The sequence below is a fragment of the Ursus maritimus genome, unplaced genomic scaffold (genome assembly GCF_017311325.1).
Source record: "Ursus maritimus isolate PB19 unplaced genomic scaffold, ASM1731132v1 scaffold_6, whole genome shotgun sequence".
NCBI lineage: Eukaryota > Metazoa > Chordata > Mammalia > Carnivora > Ursidae > Ursus > Ursus maritimus.
The window spans coordinates 42,990,991-43,014,622 of NW_024426774.1; the positions used below are offsets into that span (position 1 = coordinate 42,990,991).

A 23,632-nucleotide genomic window follows, 5' to 3' on the forward strand; every position below is an offset into this window, starting at 1 on the left:
TTCTCCCCCTTGAACTCTCTATGTTGTCTACCACCTTTTTAACTCGTCCTCATCAATTTACCATCCACTCCTTAGTTGACTCACCTATGCTTAATAGGCCCCTGCTTTACTGTGGTTCCCCCTATCCCTATGACGGCTCCTTCTCTCATTTCCTCGCAGTTCTTCGTCCTTGATCTACCCCAGTAGCTGGTAAACCTCAAGGTCCCACTCCTTGTCCTCCGATAGCTCAACTCCTCCTATGCCTTAGCCATAACCTGCTCATGAATGAGAACTTAAGTTCGGACCCTCTCAAGGCCTAGGCCCTTACCTATAACTACAGCTGCACACTGAACGTTGCCATCTGGATGTCCATCACTTCAAGCATAACATGTGTAAGAACACATCATTCTCATCCTAACTTCATCCTCAGCCTAACACCCTGATGTCTACGGAGGAAAAGCAGAAGAAGGAAACAGAAACGCATAATCTCACTCTAATCTCCTGGTGCACTTATGAGAACCTAGACCAATGAGGAATCCTCACTTTACAAAAATGAAGGGAATGTTGCTCACACGGGGTAAGTGACTTGCTCAAGGCCACGCAGTAAACAACCCGAGTCTCTGACTCCAAAGCCCATGCACTTGCAGCCTCCTCCTCCCAGGTACTTGTGTTGAAACAGCAAGCATCAGGGCAATCTACGGCCAGGTGTAAAATGAGACAGAGTTAGATGGCGTGGATTAGAATCCTGACTCCAACTCCTTCTGGCTGTAACTTCTAGCTGACCAGGTTGCTGAAATGATGTGTTTCCTCATTTGAAAAATAGGGATACCAGCAGTATCTATACTATTGGAGTGTTAATTAAATAAGATAATACATGTAAAAAGCTTAGAATAATATATGACACATAGAAATAATAAATATCAGCAACTAAGTCATTTGAAATAGGTTTTTAAATGTAAGAGTCGATATTTCCACTGTCATTCCATCCTCCACCCCTTATTCAGGCTACTCTCACCTCCTATTTATTCTACCATCAAGACTCTCCATTGATCTCTTTTCTTGTACAACTTATTTTTCCCCAACCATTTTCAAAATTTTGTTGAATTCTATTACCCGACTGTCCCAAAACCTTCAATGGTTCCCCCACTACCTATAATCACCAACTACTTGCCAATTTACAGATGCTGCAATCTTATCTGGTGGCTTTCCAATTCTATTTCTATCCTTTTTTTTTAAAATATGTCAAAATCCCCAGTGTAACTAAGCAATGGGTTGCATTTTTCACCCAACCCTCAGAATCGGGATGTCATTTTCAGCAAGTACAGCCTAAAATACAAGCTCACAATCATCACTTCCTGTTCAAGGTCCCCAGCCTTCAAGATTCTCTGCAATCTGACACCAGTCTCTGCTTCTCTAACTTCACCTCCCAGGACTCCCCTCATGAACCTCTGGTATCTTTTGCACCCAGCTGAGTGCGTCACACAAAATTGTTGATAAATGCTTGCTGATTTGTAGATTTAGGGGTCATAAACAAAAATGTCCCTTTTCCTACTTTAAAAGAAGGCTTCCGGAGCATTGTAGGGCACCTACATAGTGAACCCACATGGGTGGCCCTTCAGCCGCGAATGCACGTGGTCTACACTGGTCTTTGATGTGCCTCGGTGAGCTCGAGATTCAGAATTACTGGGATGCGGCACATCACCTATCGTGATGACAAACGTCAGTTCTGCTCTCAGTGTGAGGCAGACTCGCCAAGGCAGCCAAGTCCTCTGGCTGGTGAGCCACCACTGTAAAATCCTTGATCCTGACCCATCTAAAAAAAGAGCAGTTTTGAATTTCCATATATCGTAAGCTACACCAATAAGCCTTCATAATGTGTGCACCCAAGTACAGAGTGTGTATGTGAAGAGGGGAGTGTCACTGCAAGCAGCGATGTCACAAATAAAGATTATACAACTGAAAGTCTCACATGAAGGTTTGATTACACTGGGGTCAGTTAACAATGGCTTCTGTGCCAAAGTAGGCCTGCTATCCATTTTTGTGTGTTTTACAAGCTAAGAATGTCTTTTACATTTTTAAATAGTTGAAAAAACCATGGGCCAACCAACATGTTACATTTCTATCTAAAATTATCTCCCTTATCTTTAAATATTAAAAAGATTAGCGATGAGGGAAAAAAATAGATATAACATGAGCCCAAGAATTCAGCAACTGAGTAATTAGTTACTGGATTATCAAAGGTTGATTTTTTTTTAAGTTTAATAATAGGAGAAACCAACTTCTCATCCCAGAAATTAGTTACACTATAGGTCTGTGGTTTGGAATGTTAAATTATCCATTTAAAACAGAAAGTCAATTTATATTTCTCAGAAGCAATTATGACTTAATTGCTGTTATCAACCTAATAAATTACTAGGTGATTTCCACAAACTGGTTATACACTCAAATTTTATGTCTGATGAAAGAATAATTGTATCAATATTCTGCAAATATGAAAAGGAAATTGGTTCATTGGCCACAAGGGAAACGCATACACCTTAAGTATAAACTCATCTATCTTTTTCTGTCTATCTTTAAGCAGGCAAATTAAAATGGGAAAGAAACAGTTTGTGTCTCACAGGAATAATGTGCAATATGTTAATTGCTTTTCAAATAACACAGCATGGCTTGAAAAATATTCTTTGTGCCTAATGAGAATGTCATGTTCTCTCGTGAACCCTGGGTTTTGGTGTACATCTGTTGGCAACAATTTAAAGTACACAGATTCTTTTCATGACACTAGAAAACAGATACCTCAGAAGGGTTAACACAACCAAGATAAAGAATGCCCACTGGAACTTAACAATGTTCATGAAGACATGGAATATCTATTGTAAAACATACAGCATATGGCAACAGTTGAGAAAGCTGAGAAGAAATTATAAGTGGATAAATCATAGCCACTAAGATCAAAACACTGAGTATATTCATTTATGTATCCATTCAGCAAACTTTTATTTCAGGTTTATGTGCTCACCTGGGCTAACTGCTGCAGAGGAGAATATAAATGAGACTTGGTCTCTAATCTCCTGGTGCTTACATCTGGAGACACAGCAACTAGAGACACAGTAATGTGTTTAATATTAATATACACAAAGTATAATAGTAACACAGAAGTAATAGTGGTTTGTTATTTGGAGAATTAAGGAAAGTTTCAAAATAAACTATCCGGGTAAGGATGAATATAAATATATTGGGTTAAAAAAAAGGGGGAAGGAAGTTCAGACAGAGAAAACACCATGAAAGGCACCATCTGAGTTAAACAACAATTGTCCAGCTGAAGAACAATTATGACAGAACATAGAATGGAAGGCAAGGAAAAGGAGGATCGGAAATTAGAGAGGGAGTCAGGGGCTGACTGAAATGATTTGATGCCATGCTAAGAACTTTAAAGTTCATCCCAAAGATGGAATTTTGCTGGTAAATAATGCAGAATAGCTTATTTGCATTTTGGAAAAGCTAGACAGGCAGAGATGATAGGATATAGGGGGAAGAAGTTGGGAGGGGGCAGGGCAACCAGTTAGGAAATTACTGCAATTATCCAGGCAAAACACATGGGCCTAGAGAAACCCACACTCATCAAGATGAAGATGAGGGGCTGAGGCAAGAGTTGTAAAAGGAACTGAATTGAGAGGCTCTCAAGATTAACCAGGGAGGAGAGTGGATAAGACTCAGTTTTCAGGATTGAATGACCACACTCAAAAAGATAGTACCTTTCGCTAAAAAAAATACAAGAAGAAAATACAGGCTTGATGGAGGAAAAAACTAGATTGAGTCTGAGAATTTTTTTTAGATGCTTAGAAGTCATCCAAATTAATATGTCACATTATGTGTCTGGACATAGGTGTGGAGCTCAGGAGAGGATGGCACTAGAGAAACAGGTGTAAGGTACATAGGATTCCAGCAAAAGAGGCCCTTTAGTGAGAATCGGATGGGATAAAGGGCAGAACTCTACAGAAAAGCCATATTTAAGTGGCAGGAAAGAAGAGCAAGCCAAGGAGACTGAGAGGTTAAAGAGGCAAGAAAAAAGTGAAACAAAAAGAAGTTATTCATAAAAGTCAGAGGGAATATCCCCTTGAAGGAAGTAGTAGTTTGAAGAAAGGGATGCTTTAGGATGACCAGGGTTACCTCAGAAGTTAACCCTACAGAAGTGGCAGCTTTGTAAGGAAGATGGTTTGATGACTTCAAGTTCTCCAAAATCCAAGATAAAAGATATACTGATTTTAACCTAGGGCTAAAGCACACAGCAAGGTCAAAGATATTTGTTACATAATTATTATGTTTCATTTTACATCATTATCAACAATTTTGCACTGTAATACTTTTGTTTCCCTTCCTTAGAGTAAATAAGTTCTGACAGTAATTACAACCCTTTGGCTAAAATGACTGACTCATTTGGCCTCATCTGCTATTCTGCAGATATGGCCACTCATTTATTCATTTAACAAATGTTTATTGAGAGCTTACTAAGTACCAGACAATGTTAGCTACCAGAAGTAAAATTGCTACCATAAAGTAACTGTAATGGGACACAATCCAAAAGGATATGAATTATTAAAGGTTTTATTTAAGTAATCTCTATATTCCCACGTGGGGCTCAAACCTATAACCCCGAGATCAAGAATTGCATACTCCACTGAATGCCCCAAAAGGATATGAATTGTTAAAACACATTAAAAACTTGGCCATCTGCTACTGATTTTAACTGTTCATGAAAAACTCTATGTGGAAAGTCATGGGTTGGGGTTGCTTGAAAGACAGGAAAATTCTTGTTACTTTTGAGCAATCTGCTAAGAAAATGCAGCTCTGTTAGCTGGATAAATTCTATTTACCTAAGTGTGTGTATTAATTGTCCGTTGGTTCCTCTTGGTCTCTGTTCCTTCAGGCTTTTTCAATTTAGCAATATTGTTATGTTCCCTCTACCACTGAGCCTCCTCTTGCTTTACCTACAGCCTTCATCCTCCACTCTCTCCAAAATCTCAATGGAAGAATTAATGGCTCCACTCTCCCACCACTTATCTGTTCTGCACGTGGCACCCAGATAAGGCCTGAATTACACGAGTTTAAACTATTAACAATGTACGTGGTTTTGCCACAGCTATTAATCTACTAGAATGTTCTGCTCCAGCCTGGCAGCAGTTAACCGATGAGAAAATTAGCCTTTCCTTACTTTAATGTACAAGGCTGTGCAAAGATTAATTAAGTAGGGCACACAGATGGAAAGTTGCTTAGGAATTACAAACGATCTCTCCACTTCCCCCCCAGTCCATTTCTTTACATAGACACCCCCCAAGTGTTGATTTTAAATTAATCACTCCTTACATAGGAATGTAAACAGTGGTCACTAAGGGATGACTATTTTATAATATATAGTAATTATTCTCAGATAAATTTAATCTAGGCACAACTGATATTTGCATAATTATAAAAGCAAAATCAAACAAAAACACAATGGACTAAAGAGGACAACAAAAAACAAACTGCAGAATTAGGATTATTGACATTAAAAAAAGAAATATATGGTAAATCAAAGTTACTGGCAATGATTTGAGAAACAATTCATTTGAAGGTTTTGGGTCTAAGACAGAGACATAAGAGTTTATACCTTATTTTCTAGCAGAGTTTTCACCAATCATAAAACTCTAATTTGCTTTTTTTAAGTGTGTGGCAATCTGACTGCTGTGTGTTACTTGTCTTTGATTGTAAGTATCTAATATTGTAGAGTCTATGCTAAGAGATTGGTCAATATCAACCGAATCTGCAGCATAAGCTTTGTTAAAGCAGCAAATCTTGAAATTTAGTATCTTACTTTTAACCAAAGAAATGAATGTAGATCATTTTCCAAAAAGAAAGAAATCAATGATAAAAAAAAGTTCCTAATGCAAAAACTGAATAAAAACTATTTCTCACCAGCACCGGGGCTAACGCTTATCTAGTGTTTGCATCAACCACTCTACAAAGTGTTTTTGTGTATGATTTCATTAATTCTCCTAACAAAGCTCTAATGGCCACATTAGGCCTACATTATCTACGGAGACATGAGAACTCACAGACCCGCTCAAGCACCAGGAAAGGCAGAGAGGAAACCAAGTTAGTCCCATTTGAAACACAAAGACTAATGGCTTCCTCTGCTTCCAGACCCATGAATAACAGCTGATCCACCTGTACTACCCGGGGACACCAGAAAGAACCTCAAATTTTCTTGTTAAGCAGAGCAGAAGAGAGGAATGGACACTTCTGGTTTTGAGAAAGACAGCTTCAGTAGCAATGTGAGGAAGTGGGCTGAAGGATGGAAAGAAAACCACCTACTAGGTCATTGTCAAGAGGAGACACGAAGGTCTGGCAGAACCAAATATTCCAAAATATTAATTATGATATTATGATTAATTAATCAATCATAGATGAAAAATGATCAAGGGGGGAGATTGCAATGGAATTTTCTCCTGACCATAATAAAACGTGATGAAAGCTAACAAATGGGGACAGCTAAGGTGATTTGGAAATTTCAGTGTAAGAAGGAAATTTATTTTTTGTTAAACATTAAAGCTTCCCTAAAACAGAACAAGTGATTTCCTTAAATGGTTTCCTCCCAATAATTTCTTGCAAAGGCAGAAGATCCACCTACTGAGGATGCTGGAATGCGGACTTCCATCTTATGGTATGTGAACCAGATGGCCTCAACAATCTTGACCAACTTTGAAGTTTTATAGAACTATGAAGAAAAAAAGGTCTTAGTAGTAAATTAGCTTCAGAAATGAATGGATTATGCATGTTTCTCTCACTCGCTTACTCTTCAAGAGTATCTAGTGCCTTATCATAAAAACGTCCCGAGTTTTCTTTGTTCACGATACCTAATTGAAAATCACTTCTTTTCACATTTTAAATGTCTCTTAAACTCTAAAAATGCTTGAAAAGAAGTACTCTATACCATGACCAACCAGGAACAAACTTTTTTTTTAAACACTAAAATTGAGAATATGTGAGCATGGATTAGTCCAACTTAGGTAACTGATTACTTTAACCACCTAGTTGCAAAGACAATTTTTTTTTTTTTAATGGCTGTTACTGTATAAAGACAGTATTTGGAAAGATTTTGTTGTACCAATACCCTTCATTAAATAACCCTTTGAACCATGCAAAACTAGCAAATTTATAGGTGTTTTTTGTGTCAACCCTTTTATAAATCTAATTCTTAGTAAAAATTATAAGGGAAAGAGTAGGTGTTATTTGTATAAGTATATATAATAAAGTTGATCTTACCCATTTAACAATTAAGGAGTCTGTGTACCTGAAGGAGAAAGAGTGGGAGAACGTACAGATAGCAAATAGGGTAAAACATTAATAGGTGAAGCTAGAAGAATATATAGGTATTCTTTATTTTTATATTTACAGTATATCTGTAAATAGTTTTAAATTTTCTCAAATAAAATATACTTTCTCCATTAAGGAATATTTGTAAAAGAAAATTTGAGAAGAAATATTGGTGAAAAATACTTATAATCACCCCAACCCAAAGAAAAATCATAAACATCTGGCATGTGTGTATATATACACATTATGACTTATACTCCTATATATTCATATACTTTCAGGTTTATTGGGTATTTTCACTACAATTTCTTCTTCATATTTACTTACTACAGGATAAGTAATTTCTTAGGGGCTAGAATGTTAATATTATGTCTGCCTTTGCCTGGTGCCACTTGAGGTTTATTTTGCTGCTCTGTGTTTTAAAAGTGATTCTGGTATGTAGGCTTGAGAGAATCTGAAAACCAGCACGCATCCACAGGCCAAAGGGCTGCCACACTCTGGAGATTGGTGACAGATCAAGTACATTGCCTCTTCCATCCTAAAAAATCTACTTCAGATCTCACAAATGTCACCTTTCTTCACATCTGTCACAGGACTTGGTTTAAAAAAAAAAAAAAAAATTAGAAAAAAAAAAAGGAAAACTTTTTTTCCAGTTCATGTTTCTGTGCTTAGGTGCTATGCCAAACGCAAGACTATTTTGAGAAAATGTAGGATTTAAAAATCTTTGGATCATTCATTCAAATCAATACAGGCAAATGTCTTCACAGTAATATTTATTTTCAGGTACAAAAGATTCTTAACTTTTGTGCAAATCTAGTCAGTTTTGCTAGGTTTGGAAAGTATCCTAGGGATCACTGCAGGCAGTTCAAACTTCCCTACTAAGAATTCATTTGGCCTCTCAAGCAGCATGCATAAGCATCTCCTGGAAAAAAGGAAGCCGTAAAATATATGTAGAACACAAGAGAAACAAGAGAAGGAAAGATCAAAGGCTTTTTCTTATATAGAAAGAATTACGTACATTATATAAAATACGTGATTATGAAAGCTTATTTGTAGAATTTCTAAACACATGCCAAAACTGAGAAAGAAAACGGAAAAGAAAATAATAGCAAGATGGGGTTACCAGCTTAGTAGCCCTCAGCAATCAGAATAAACATGAGTGTGATGGAGGCTATAGAAGCTGACAGGAAGGCATTTCAAAGACAGACACATGTATGTGTCTCATCCTCTCAGAGGATCGACTAAAGCACAAGCCTGGGAGACAAGCAGGTCAGCTCCAGAATTTCTTCACAGAATAGCCGTAGGAGAGGCAAACTAGTAAGGGAGGAAGAAAGGACCGGTCTCGAAGCGGCATCTGCAGAGCAAGCACGGTCTTCTTAGATTGCACTGTTATTAGGGGTATCTTTAGGGACTTAATAGAGATGGAGAGGCCAGCACTTCCTGTACCATTCTTGGCCAATACCAGTGAGATGGAAAGACTCGTATCCACACTTTGGTTATGAGAATCATTATTTGTGTCACTTTGAACTAAGTGTTTGGGTCCCTGGAAATCACTTTCTGCATTCATGAATTGGGTTATATGAACTTGACAATAAAAGGAGACTATCGGTAATCTTTGATTCTGCATCGTCCAGGTAGAACTTCCCTCTGACTTAGAAGTGTATGTTCTACTCTAGGGATATAGATCCATCCTGCTCCTCATCACAAATGAGGGGTTTAATCCTGGAGGTTTTCAAGAGATTAGTGACAGAAGGCTGAATATTAAATGTAAGAATTAACAATGTCTTTTCACACTGTTTTTTTCCTTATCTTTTGTATTAGGCCTTTTGAAACAACTGTCATGTCTTGCTAATTAACTGTGGTAGAAAGATATCACTTGGGTAGAACATGTTGCTAAAAAGTAATTATACATTCCTCTACACTGTGGTTCTTGGATGAAGGAGGCACATGAATCTATGTCATTTCATCCCCGTCCCTACCGCTTTCTGTCAGCCACTCCTTTTCCTTCTCACTGTCCCAGGAGAACCTTCAGAGACTGCCAAACCTGAGTAAGTCTGCTATTTAACAGGAAGCTAAAGGTGTCTTTCACCACATCAGAAGCGATGAGAATTCCCAAATAAACACAATGGAGAGGCTTCTTAGTGTTAGCACTGGACTTATGATTTCTCTCTTAAAAATTCATCCTTGGAGAAAAGAGAACCCTTGTGCACTGTTGGTGGGAATGTAAATTAGTGCAACCACTACAGAAAACAGTATGGAACTTCCTCAAAAAATTAAACATAGAAATATCGTATGATCCAATAATTCTACTACTGAGTCTTTAGCCAAAGAAAACAAGAACACTCATCCGAAATGATATATGCACCCCTACGTTCACTATAGCATTATATACAATGGCCAAAATATGGAAGCAACCTAAATGTCCATCAATAGATGGATAAAGATGCAGTGTGTATGTATATGTTCACACAAACACACACACACACACACACACACACACACACACACACTGGAATATTACTCAGCCATAAAAAAGAATGAGATCCTCGGCTATCATAGAGGATGAACATAGAGGGAGTTATGCTAAGTGAAATAAGTCAGGCAGAGGAAGACAAATACCATATGATTTCACTTATATGTGTTATCTAAACAAACAAACAAACAAACAAACAAACCTTAAACAGACTCCTAACTGGAGAGTACTGGTGCTTGCCAGAGGCAGGGGGTGGGGAATGGGCCAAATAGGTAAAGGGCCTCGAAAGGTTCCAACTCCCAGCTTTAAGTCACAAGCATGAGAAGCAGAGCAACAGGGAGTTCAGTCAATGAGACTGTAATAATGTATGGTGACAGATGGTGACCACACTTATGGTGGTGAGCATGGTATAATGCATAGAACTGTTGCATCACTATGTTGTACACTTGAAACTAATATAACATTTTTTGTCAACTATACTTCAATAAAAAATTTCAAGAAATTCATTCTTGGGCCAGTTGGCAATTTAATCTATGCTTGGAATTTTCTCCTGGGATGTAGGATTGCTTTTTTCTCATGATTGCTTATGCTTTGGCCAGACCCTCCTTGGAGGCTACCATATATTAGGGTGTGGATGTGGCCAAGGGTAGAGCAAATGGCATTACTGTATCTGTAGCTACTGTCAAGGCATATTAACAACTTTTCAGTCAGGAACTGTTCCCTAAGCCTTTCCTAGGGAATAGTTTCAACACTAACTTTGGATGGGAGACATCTGTTTGACACTTTTGTTAAGAGAGGTAGGAGAAAAAGACAACTAGCATTTATGAGTGCCTACAAAGGCTGAGGCACCTAGGAATGTTCATCTAACTATTATCACCAGCTTGATGAGTCAACATTATTACCCCATTTTATAGATGAAGAAACAGAGACATAGAGGGAAGAGGTGTATGGTCAGATTCAAACACAAGCTTGTTCTGTTTGTCCTACACTGTGCTGTCCCATTGTCCACAAGTATGACCGCTGTAACTGAGACGACCAGCATGGGACCCAGTCATGCCCTCATTGAGGTTAGCTGCCTGACAATTTTACTGACACACATGCATCCGTGGCTAACCATTTCCCTTCAGCCTCAGCTCAATGGATGTGTGCAAAAAGACTAAAACAGAGCACTAGAGAGCATTTGAAAGAAATGAACAACGGGACTCAACAGGTTATAGTAAAGTTTCCAGAAAATACTGCTGGAGAAGTTCGGGATGTAGATTAAGAAGTTTGGTTAATAAGAAATCAAAATCAGCGTTTTTTTTGGGGGGGGGGCAGGAACTGTTTGTGCGCGTGTGCATGAGTGGACGTGTTTACTTCACCATGGAATCAAATCTTATAAATAAGTACTGAATACATCCTAGTACTGTAACTTGGGGAGCACATGAAAGAGAAAGGATAATGCTAAAGGGCTAAGAAAGGGACCTCTAATGTAAGAAATCATTAGTTTCTTCTAAGACTAAGCAGATCAAGATTTTACTTTAACTTTTTAAATATTTTGTTTGAGAGAGCACGCAGGCAGGGAGAGGGGCAGAGTAAGAGAGAGAGAATCTCAAGCAGGCTCTGCGCTTGACCACTAAGATCGTGACCCAAGCTGAAATCAAGAGTCGGACCCTCAACCAACTGAGCCAGTCAGGTGCTCCAGGAGAGCAGTATTTTTTTTTTTTTTAAGATTTTTTATTTATTTGACAGAGATAGAGACAGCCAGCGAGAGAGGGAACACAAGCAGGGGGAGTGGGAGAGGAAGAAGCAGGCTCATAGCGGAGCAGCCTGATGTGGGGCTTGATCCCATAACGCCGGGATCATGCCCTGAGCCGAAGGCAGACGCTTAACCGCTGTGCCACCCAGGCGCCCCAGGACAGCAGTATTTTAAACTATATTTTTCAGCACTAAATAGTTCGCTAGATAGAAGAATGCATTTGGTTCCCAAATTTTTAAGTATGACTAATAATTAAATGATAAAATATTTGCCATCGCATGTTTAGACTATGATCTAGAATTTAGAATATGATGATCCATTTCATCAATAACCAGTTACAATTAGTACTAATTATTTGAAATAAAGGTGAGCTCAGATGCACAAAATCTGCCAATATTCTCAATATTCTCAGGGTGAAAAATACAGATTCTGACATTTTCTCTTGTGAAAAGAAAACAAGATTGAAAATATAATGATTTTAATTAAAGACAACAGGGAGGCAAATAAAGATTTGAATTGCAACTTTTAAATATTTCAAATCCTATTTTTTTTTTTTTTTTGCTCAACGATTTGTTTTTATAGCTCCATATTTGCTAATTGAAATGTAGAAGAGAAAATTAAATAGTCTTGGGATATTTCCTTGAAGTAAATATTCCAAAAAATAATAAAAAGCTAAATGATACTATCAAAAAAATTCCTAGGTTTATAACACCTTAAACTAAAGCTGCTTGTTGGGATGTGTGGGTGGCTCGGTCAGTTAAGCATCTGCCTTCGGCTCAGGTCACGATCTCAGAGTCCTGGGATCGAGTCCTGCATCGGGCTCCTTAATCAGCCAGAGCCTGCTTCTCCCTCTGCCTGCTGCTCCCCCTGCTTGTAGGCATGCACATTTTCTGACAAATAAAATCTTAAAAGCAAAACAAAACAAAAAACAAACAAACAAAAACTAAAGCCACTTGTAGACATGAAGCAATTGGGGTATAGTAAGATTTTGGGGACAGTAAATGAGGATACTGGATAAATGGATCCTGGGGAGGGATGTGGTATGGCTCAGGAAGCAGAGGATATGTTGTTGGTTGATGTTGGCTGACCTGGTCCCACACTCAGCCAGTTGAATTACCCTCAGCTCTACACCCAGCCTAGAGCTTCTATCTGCCTCTCTATCCACTTTCACCACTTTCCCAGGGCTGTCATTTTTCCAAAAAGGATTAATGCAACTTCCATTGCACAAATTTAGTGTACAAAAGGGTGCCTTGAACCTGGGTGGCTCAGTCAGTTAAGCGTCTGCCTTCGGCTCAGGTCATGATCTCAGGGTCCTGGGATCTAGCCCCCTGTTGGGACTCCCTGTTTCTCTCTCTCTCCCCCTCTGCCCCTCCTCCCTACTCTCTCTCTAAGTAAATAAAAAATCTTTAATTAAAAAAAAAAAAAAAAGAGTGCCTTACGCTGACAAAATTCTGTGAAGGCAGACTATACCCTCTCCACATTAAATCCTGAGTCCAGGCCCATAGTTTGGATTGAGGCTGTGCTAGTTTACAGGCATACAGAAACCCACTGGACTGTTCTTAATGTTCTCTTTGGCCACCAGATGTCAGTGTATGATAAAGAATGCTGTAATACCACCGTTGGTTTCAAGCTAGAAAGGCTTAAAAGGCCATTTCCCTGAGTTTAATTTGCCTGAGTAGAAAAGAGCAGAAAAATTTAAAGGCAGTCCATTGGGATTATACATGGAGAAAAGCTGAGACTCACTGGACCCTACTAACCCCTAGTTATTGACACTATGTCCTATCAGATGGGAAAATCTGTCTCCGATTTTTTTTAGAAAAGCATGTCTAAGAGTGTTTTTAAGAAGTAAAATGTGAGTTAGTAAGCACACACTAGTGAAAGCTCAATTACACATAAATAAATTAAATTAGGAAAATCCTAGATGTAGAATTTAGATTCAGATATTCAAAACATGTATCTACGTGAAGTACTAGGCTTTTAATAATCATAATGTTGGGTATATACGTGAATTAAGAGCTAGGAAAAAAAAAACAGTGCAAGTAAGTTAGATCATGCAGAAAGTAAATATTCACACATATCCCACGAACAACTGAAACTTTTTAAGCCTCAATAATTGGAATTAGAAAAATGTTTGGTCTTCGTAATTAATGCTCACTGTACAAAACATTCACTTTTGATACTTGAAAATAAAAGTACAGGCCTCAAGGACTGTTGACTCTCTTCCCTCAACTTGACTCTGAACCAGCCACTCGTCCTGTGCCTACTCCAACAATGGACTTAGGACCCTGATAACCTCTCACCTTAACTACTCCCATTGCACTTCAGCTTTGCACCTTCAGACTCTATTCTCCACCCTGCCCCCAGAGGGAACTTTACCAACACGAATTTCACCATGCATTCCCCTGCCTAGAGCACGAGCAACTTCTTAATGCCTTTAGGCTGAAGCTCAGCCCCTTGTAAGGCCTACAGCGCTCTCCAGGATCTGCCTCCAGCTTACCCACTTAGCCAAATTTCTCCTCGTTCCCTGGGTTCCAGAACGGGGTATTTTACTGAAGATTGCGTGTGCCTGAAATGGTGTTCTTCCAAACACCTTCGTTCTCCCTTGAGCACGTTAATTCCTACTCACGCACCACCTCCTCCCTGAACTCTTCTAGGATTTCACTGTCCCTAATCTTACCCGCGCACCTAACAGACACACACTCAGGTTAGGTGCATACCATATATGTGGGTGCCTACCACATCACTTACGCATCACAATGACTACAGCCGTTTACTAAGCATTTCTCCTTTATACCTTGTAGTCCTTCATTCTTTTATCTCACTTGGCACACAGTAGGCTCTTACTGATCTTAAGTATCCCATAGTTAAACCATTTTCCACAGACCTAAAGATACTATCTCAGCAACCCAAGGTCACACATTTTTAGAAATTTACAGAGCTTGGAGTAGTACCATATGCCACAATCCAAGTCCTGGGCTCTTCCCAAGGTCCTGGGCTACTTCTAAAAGGCCATTAAATGGGAACCATTTCATAGGAACATGGTGGAGATTATTAAGGAGTACTAATAGGGGCACTTGTGACTCGATCTTGGGGTTGAGTTCCAGCCCCATGTTGGGCACTGAGCTTACTTAAAAAAAAAAACCTAATACAGTATTAAAGAACAGATATAACAATTGTACAGATGTTAAGCCTTAAAAAATATTGGCATGAACTCAGGCAGAAAGTTATTGAATTTGTCGGCTCCATCTTTTTAGTACCTGAATTAGGAATCCAAAATTGCTTTCCTGAAGCTATATGGTTCTGCTTACTGGCTTTCATTTTTATGCATTTGGCCTCCTGCTTGCTAATTGCTTTAGGACATAAGTTACATCTTGCATTTTCCTCATCAGTGTGTTTACAGTATTCTGTCAGGGCTTTCTCCTCTCTTTTCTGTCCTCATTCTAATGTAATACACAGGAAACTTACCCTTTCCGTAACCTAATATGGGTGCTCCCAGATGTCTGCAGTCAGAATGACTCTGCAGAATGTCAAAAAAGGAGAGGAGATCTGGTAAATAACTATGTTGATTTCCACAGCAAAAGGGAGGGTTAGAACTGGGAAGGAACTCAACTAGATGCTCTGTGAAAATGTACTTCTCCAAGCAGGCATTCCTTCTTGCCTGTTGTTGGAGAGATCATAAAACTCCTAAGAATCCCTGAGCCAGCCAGAATTCTCGCTCGTGGCTCCTTAAGGGATGAGAGCTTCAACAGGAGCACCTAAGAATTAATCTCACTATTCAAAGGTGTAAGAGTGGTGTTTAGAGGAGGGTGTCAATTGAAAATCTCTACTTCTTAAGACGCCTGCAGCATAGATCTGAGGTCATGCATTTGGGCTTCATACCTAAGATACCTGTAAAGCACTCCAGCTCTCCACTGGGCCTCTCTTCCAACCCTGGATCCTAAATCCTAGGCCCAGGTTGTTCCTCTTGGGTGTCCAGAAACCTCCATGCCCTAGAAATGGGCTGGAGTCTTGCTATGAAATGAGTTACCACCTGAACTCCTGTTTCTTAACCAGATTCTCCAACTAGAGCTTCCAGAATACCTGTGTACACCTGAGACAAACACACCCTTGGAATAACCTTAAGGCAGTGGTCACTGTAGCGTGGAGATGCTGTCCAGGGGACAAATCTCCCCCTGCTGCAGCTGGCCTAGGTCCCCTAACCTTGTCAGATGGATGCAAAGTCTTACTACCCCTGTTGGCCTGTGTTGCAGATGCCCCAGCATGCCTAATACTCACCTTCCAACACTTCTACACTGAATACTAGATCAGTACAAGAAATACAATTAGATCAAGGAAATCTATTTAAAGAGAAAGACGCAGGGTGGGGTGGGAGAGGAAGAAAACATAAGCAACTACAGGAAGGAGGGTATGAAAAATCAGGTAGAAACAGGAAGGACAGGGGCGCCTGGGTGGCACAGCGGTTAAGCGCCTGCCTTGAGCTCAGGGCGTGATCCTGGCGTTATGGGATCGAGCCCCACATCAGGCTCTTCCGCTATGAGCCTGCTTCTTCCTCTCCCACTCCCCCTGCTTGCGTTCCCTCTCTCGCTGGCTGTCTCTATCTCTGTCGAATAAATAAATAAAATCTTAAAAAAAAAAAAAGAAAGAAACAGGAAGGACAATTTATGCAGTTGGTAAGTCATGGTGACATTTCAGCTCAATGTAGTTGAGGCCGGACTGTCCTACTCTTCAAGTACAGATGTTTAAATCTTGCAAATAATCTCGCAAGTAATACAAAGAAGAAAAGTATGGTCAGTACTATTAAGATTTGCCCCGCCCCCATTCCAAAGTTGAAGCAGTTGAGAACTAGAAAATAAGGGCACAAGGATTTAGGGGTCCTTAAAGACTCAGACACAGTGTTACGGCGGCGTGGGGGGGGGGGGCAGGAGTAGAGATTAGAGGAGAAGGCTCAAAGAGGTAAGAGCTAGTGGCAGCCAAGACATGCAAGCAAGGACTGGAATCTTCTTAAAGAACTCTGTAAGGAAAACAGTAAAATATGAGAAAATGGTAAATATACTAGCCTTATGCCTTATTTTCTTTCTAGGCTGTAGAACAGAAATACTTTTTCTACAGGCTGAGGGGATGGAACAAGTGGAGAAAGAGAAACAATGTACAAAAAAAAAAAAAAAAAAAAAAATTACTAATTAACCAAATGCCCAGGGGGCAAGTGGGAAAAGAAGTTACACATAGAAAGCTTAAAGTTAGAGGAATTTGAGATAATGTTTATTATCTAAGAGAAAACAAAAGGGAGGTTTAAGCGTCTGCCTTCAGCTCAGGTCATGATCCCAGGGTCCTGGGATTGAGTTCTGCATCTGGCTCCTTGCTCAGTAGGGAGCCTGCTTTTCCCTCTCCTGCTCACCCTGCATCTCTCTCTCTCTCTCTCTCTCTCTCTCTCCTTCCTTCCCTCCCTCTCCCCCCCCCCACACAAATAAAATCTTCAAAACAAAATTGTCAAGGGGAAATAGTTATCAATTATAAAGACTGGGTCATGAATGGTGGCAATTTCCATTTTTCTAAAGTATCTTGATCTACAAAAGAAGGTTCAAAAAACAAGATACAGTGTATGTTCTCTTTAAACAGAAATTCCATAGGAATAATTTTTAATGTTCCTCTCTCCTACTCTTAAGTTTTCTGGCAGGCAAAATTGACATTATAATAGGATTTACTTCTGAGTAGTCATTATATTTTTAAAAATTCTTTTTAGTATTCCTTGGTAGTTTCACCAGATAAAATTAACCACCTCAAGCTGCCACATTTTAAACGGAGGCTGATTTTTCCATTGATTAGCAATCATTTTCTTTTTGCTGTTTTATCATTAGAGACTCTCTTGACAGTTTCAAGTTGTTAAAAATACTGGGTTTTTTCCTTCATTCTCTTGTTTCATAAATTACTACATCAACTATTCACGTAGGCAGAAGAATAGTGCTAGAAAATAGGTCACCATGCTTGAGCCAGAATTCTAACTACCCAGATAGAAAAATCAGTTCTGTAATTTTAGATAAATTAATGTAAAAATACTAATCTTTACCTTGTTCTTAGTCAACCATCACACTTCTGCATCCTACCTCCCATAAAACTGAGTTTGGCACACTGATGACTAATATGAAATGTGTTTCAAATTCAACATTAGAGCATGCTAGCCGTGTGGACGACGAAATTGTGTACTTCAACAGTTCCTTTCACTTCAGGATCTCAAACATACTTTACTTTTTAAAATCTCCATCACATTGACAAGCCATTAAACCAAGCATCGGGAAGGGATATTGCCAGAAAAATAAGCCACAGGAAATTTGAATGAGTTTCTCACCCAGTGTGGTATCGATTTGTTTAATATCTGAGAATAGCACTTAGGATTCAAGACAGATGTCTGAATTCTAAACCAATTTCAAGTCAATATACCCGGGGAATAAAAAAAATAATAATACCAAAGTTTTCATTATGCAACCACAGAACAGAAATGTATAATTCTGTTACAAAGAGAAGAACATTATTTTTTAGTGAGAGAATTTCAGGTATCATTAAGCACTATATAGGTTTGTTGGTGTCAGGTGATAGAAAATCTACAATTGGTTAATTACCTTGTATCTTGTCATATTCAGTAATACTTTATTAGCATTACTATGTTCGAGAAAGTACAGAAATTTCGTTAACTAGATTTTTAGGGAATCACACCAAATGCAATTACTATCTATAAATTATCAATTTACATGGCTCCACTCGTTGATTTTTGTCAACCTCTGAGAAATAAAATTTTAAACATTAATGTTTTATGCAATTTGCATAGCTTGAGAACCTGTATACATTTAATAATGAAATATTACTTAATACTGTTAGCTAATATATAATTAGTTAATATGCTTAATGTAAGAAAGATTAAGTTAATAAAGTATAGTGAGAAGTTAATATGCCAGGTTCCATATAAAAAAAGTTATATTCATGTATTAACTTCCCAAAGACATACTGGTCCAGCACATTGCTACAGTTAAAAAAAAACAAAAACAAAAACAAAAATACCAGTTGAAAGTTTCATATATGTCAACATACTTTGTTAATAGATTTTCCCCACATGCCCTCAAGTTTTAGGAGTCCAAAGCCTTTTGTATTACTACAATGATGCCTCAATTGTTAAATTCATTTTGAGCAAAAGCTCCTTTCAATGAAAAGGTTCTGGATACGAAGAGATAGGGAAGCTATCACACTCCGGCAGAAGGTGGCAGCAGCTGCAGGGTCTGACTATCTTTCACGGGAGTTCTCTGTATGCTATGCTTCTACTCTACTACTAGGTCCTTACAGGTTTTATTTACTTTTGATTATAAAATAGGATTATAAAAATGCAGTTGTGTCAAAATCTGACTAAATAATCCACCTATTAATGAATTTTTAAAAGTACCATTTCATAAAGTAATTCTGTATTTGAGACTGTTTTGCAATTTTCTATTCTGTTTAACTGATTAGGCATTTTGTGGTCTAATGCACACTTTTAAAATTAATGTAGCGTTATAATGTTTTAATATCTGAGTACATCACCTGCTCATTTTCATTTCTTTAAAATGTGAGCTTCTTCACTCTTATTCCAGAAAGAAACTTTTATCATCACTCTGTCAAGTTGCAAAGGAACTCAAAATTTTTATCGGAATTGTCTGAACTTAGTAAAAATTAACAGTCAATAGTTTTCCTATCCAGGATCATGACCTCATTTACCAAAAAGTCCAACTTTGTTGTACAACCTAAGCACAAAACAAACTAAAAACCAAAAGTACAAAAAGTAGCGCTCAGTGATTTTTTAATTTCTTTTGGTCCTCCACATCTGTATCATGATTATTTCTATCATTTATAAGAAAATAAAGAATAAAATAAAGTCAACAAATTATTGTTTATGCTTGTCAACAGGATCTGTTTTTCCATTATTCTACACCTTTGCACCTGGGAAATCTATTGACTTCTGTTATGTGTATTTTAGACTGATAATCCATTGGAACTAACAGAGTTCAGTAAGGTTTTCAGTTGCCTCCTGAAACTTTGTGAATTATGTATGAAACCCCAATTTCTGTGGTATATTTAATCCTTACAAGAAAAAAAAAAAAAACTAGGAAACAGTATATAGTCTAAGCTATGGATATTTTGACTAACAAAAAAATAAAAGAGGAGAGACCCCTGTGAAAACTGCAAACGGCTATCTGAAGTGTTATAATTATTCCTCCATTGTATCTCACAGCTTAATGTCTTTAGCAATCACTGCTTTGTTCCTAATCCTCTTTCCCAGCCGGTCATTCCCTGCCAAAAATTCATGTCAGCAGATCCAAAAGCAAGCTCATCATCTTTCTCCACAGCTGTTAAGTAACCTATTTTTCTTTTATGAATTCCTATAATACTGTGTTTTATCACTTAAAAGGTTTTTAATACATTCTACTTCTCCCATCTCCCTACAGGAAAATAGAACCCTTGAAAACAGATACAGATAATTTTAAATCTTGGTAGCTCTCCAACACATGCAGGCTCTCACACTGAACACAGGATGAACTCCGATGAATTCCAGTTTCCCCTAGTTGCGCCCATATCCTGACCCAAGGGAAGTGAGGGCTGTCATCCTGGGGGCCTTGATTACATGCAACCCTCTCATTCACTTTGATGCCATCCTCCCATTGCTTCCCTCATTGGGACACACCCCCAGAAATAGCAGGTGCAGAAGATAGGTCATTCATGGGTACGACACAGGTGCTACCCAGAGGAGACGATTCAAGGAAGACAAGGATCCCTTGTGGGGCCCGAGGGTAACAGAGTTTGTCACTGATTTAAAATGAAGACATGGAAGGCAGTTCTCCACCTGGGCATGACACAGAGGCAATAAATACCTATACTGCCTATGACATTTGCCCCTTTAAAAATAAAGAATCACCCAAATGAACTGTCCCTAAAATAGCCAGTAGGATAGGAAACTAACAGTTAACAGGGTTTCTGCTTGCATTAGATCAGGTCCTCTTAAACATCATTATTAGATCCTTTAGATAGAGGAAACCTGGGCTCTGCCACTATGCTGGATTCTTAACAACGCACACAGTGTGTGGTTTACCTTACTATCACAAGCCTCCAAGAGGGGTAAATCCAGGTATACTATGCGGCTCTTCATCCCCCAATCACTTCTCTCAGTGGAAGTGTATAACCCTCTGTGTGCATCACTGAGATACTTACATCAAACTCATTCAGAGCTGCCGCCAGCTCGCCGATGCCTGTGTGGCCTTTGGCTTCATCGGTGGGCGAGGTAGCTTGAGCAGCATTGGAGATGCCAGCAATGGCCTCCTGGACTTGTTTAAACACATAGTCTCGGTTGGCTCTTGTGGCAGCAACATCCGGGTGGCGGAGAAACGCTTGGGAGGCTGTGTACAGCATTGTGGCGTTCTTCTTCAGAGCCCCTCGGGCAGCTGCCATCTCATCCCGACAGTGAGGGTCCTTCAACTCCTGTGTACACGAAACAGGAAATGTGGCACATCCACGAAGTTTGCCACAGAAGCATTTGTTCTAGAACTTAGAGTCACAAACTCAATGTTATAAACTGAATTTTAGAAACCATCTATTCTCCCTTGTGCTCACTCTAGCTGCCAGGACTTTGCACGTAATGTTCTTTCTGTATGACATACCTGAGCACTCCTCCTCCATCCACCCTTTCACCCGACATGGCCGATCCTTCTGGAACATACTCCATCCTGCTCTCTAAGCTATGCCCCCTTCTATCTGCTCCCACAAGCCCCATCCCTGCCTATCAACACTTATTAAACTTTATTTACTACAATGTGTTTCCCTCATGTGTTTTGTCTAGTGAGAGCATAAAGCCTTGTCTATTTGTTTAGTGGCTCTTTACTCATTAGCAGTGTTTGGCCCATAAGAGGCACTCAAATATTGCTGGGAAAAATGTAAAAACCAAGCTACTGACAGTCAGTAGCTTGCATGGATCAGAGTTCGTTAGCAGCAGGTGGAAACCCCAAACTTCAGTCTTCTGATAACGGTTGCCTCCACATTTAATTACAATTACAGACATGGGCAATCAGCCTCTTCTGATTTTTGCTCAGTCCATCACTGCCACTGCATTTCTGGAATAGGTTTTTTTTTTTTTTTTTTTTTTTGAAGCTACCTTTAATGGCAGCTCAATCATTGTGTTTAGGGAATAAAAATAGATCAAAGATGATTTGCCTTCCTAGTTTGGGCTGTCAAAATACCACCACTGGGGAGTCTCTTGATCTTCAGCTTTAAAGAGTATTAAGAAAATGTTCACATCATTTACAGAAATGTTAAAAGCAGTGCTGCTGAGACCATGTAGGGTTGACAGCTGAGGATCTCAGAGAGATTTTTTTTTTTTTTTCCAGCTTCAAAACATCATTAAAGGTTACTTGAACCACTTGGGTTCAATTTCTATTTGTTCATTTGGTATGTCATATATAAATGACTTGGTAACAATGACATCTTCTCTTTTATTGGTCAAAATAATTCTGAGACAAGCACATATTTTATCTAGGACTGCCAAGACAAATTGACAGTAAGTGATAATTAACTGAACCATTTATCCTCTTTTGCTTATGTACTGATAAATTTATGCCCGCAAACAGGATTTCTAACATGGGGTTATTTTTAGCCCTCAACATGAACACAAATAAGTAACCAACACCGAGTATATTCTCTATGCCAGGCAATAATCTAGGCATTGAAAGGAGAAGGTTTCTCCTGACTAGTCATGAAGGGCCTTTTTAACTTTTGGAACATAGTCCAGAAATTGTGTATTACTTTATACTAATAAAAGAAAAATCTAAATGTGGAAGTGAGAGATGGAGGAGGGATTCTCTCCATAAAAATATTTGAGGAAACATTCTTTAATTACATTTTAAAAACCCTGCAAACAATCTAAATGTTGAATTACCAATTGGGTAAGTAAATGACTAAAGCATTTGATAGACTATGTGGATATTATAATTAGTTGTCAACAAGCAACATGGATAATAGTTACAAGATAAATGAAAAAGCAGAGCACAATATGCATACTTGTATGCAAAGTAGGATTATAAATATGTTAAAATATGAAGAAAAATAACTGAAAGGCAATTTACCAAAATTGCACCATTTTTTTCTTGGATGGTAAGGTGTTATGTGTGTGTTTTTCCTTCTTCCCATTCTACTTTTTTTCTAAATTTTCTTGGAAGAGTCTGGCAGTTAGTTAAAAACAAGATATTAATGAAATAAATGATATGTATGAGTATTCTCATAAATATCTCCTATACTCCTATCGATTTTTATATCCAACTATATATACCAATGACTGGTGTTTTCATCTGCAATCCACATCACTCTTCTATTTGATATTTTTACATGAAGAGCTCACAAGCAACTCAAAAATCAATGTATCTAAATATGAAATCTTAGTTTCTATACCCAACTGACTCAGTCTTCTCCATCTCTATAAACTTACCACTATCTACCCATTTGCTCAAACCAGAACCTTAGAACTCAACTGGTTGTTGTCACTCCCTAACCTGACACATCCAATTTAACATCAGGTCTTCAGAGCTCTATTTTTCAAAATAAACTTTGATTCTTTGTAATCTTCTCTATTTCTACCACTACCAACTCATCAAGACCATATCTCACCTAGACATCAGCCCCTCGCAAGAAGAGCTTGTCCCTCCCACTCCACTCCCTTTTGTTCAACATGTCAAAAATACTAAAATGTAAATTTGAGACCCTGATACCAAATTCTGAACTATTCAAATACTCCCCACCCACTTACAATAAAATCCAAAAATGTTCCAAGACTCTGAATGCCCTGGCCCCTACATTTCTTATCAACTGCCCCCTTTGGCTCACTACGATCAAGATTCAATGTCTTTTTTTCTTTCTTTTCTTTTTCTTTTCAGTTGTTTAAATAAACTAGGTAGCTTTTCGGTCTCACATTTGTTCTTCAGAGTAACTTCACTCCTACCCATCTTACATTTTGGACGATTACACAAAATCCCAGTTGAATTTTGCTAATAACAAAATATTTAAATATCATCATGTGATCTAAAATCACATGT

The 23,632-nt window shown here is 38.5% G+C and overlaps 1 protein-coding gene across 4 annotated transcripts in view; it reads right to left on the reverse strand.

Annotated features, from left to right (window-relative positions):
• The window catches only part of CTNNA2 (catenin alpha 2), a 952,920-nt gene that overhangs the window by 708,210 nt on the left and 221,078 nt on the right, over positions 1-23,632 (reverse strand). For all 4 annotated transcript variants that reach the window (XM_008700056.2, XM_008700055.2, XM_008700054.2 and 1 more), the window contains exon 5: positions 20,766-21,032. In XM_008700056.2, coding sequence (XP_008698278.1) covers positions 20,766-21,032 — 267 coding nt within the window. The remainder of the gene's footprint in view (positions 1-20,765; positions 21,033-23,632) is intronic.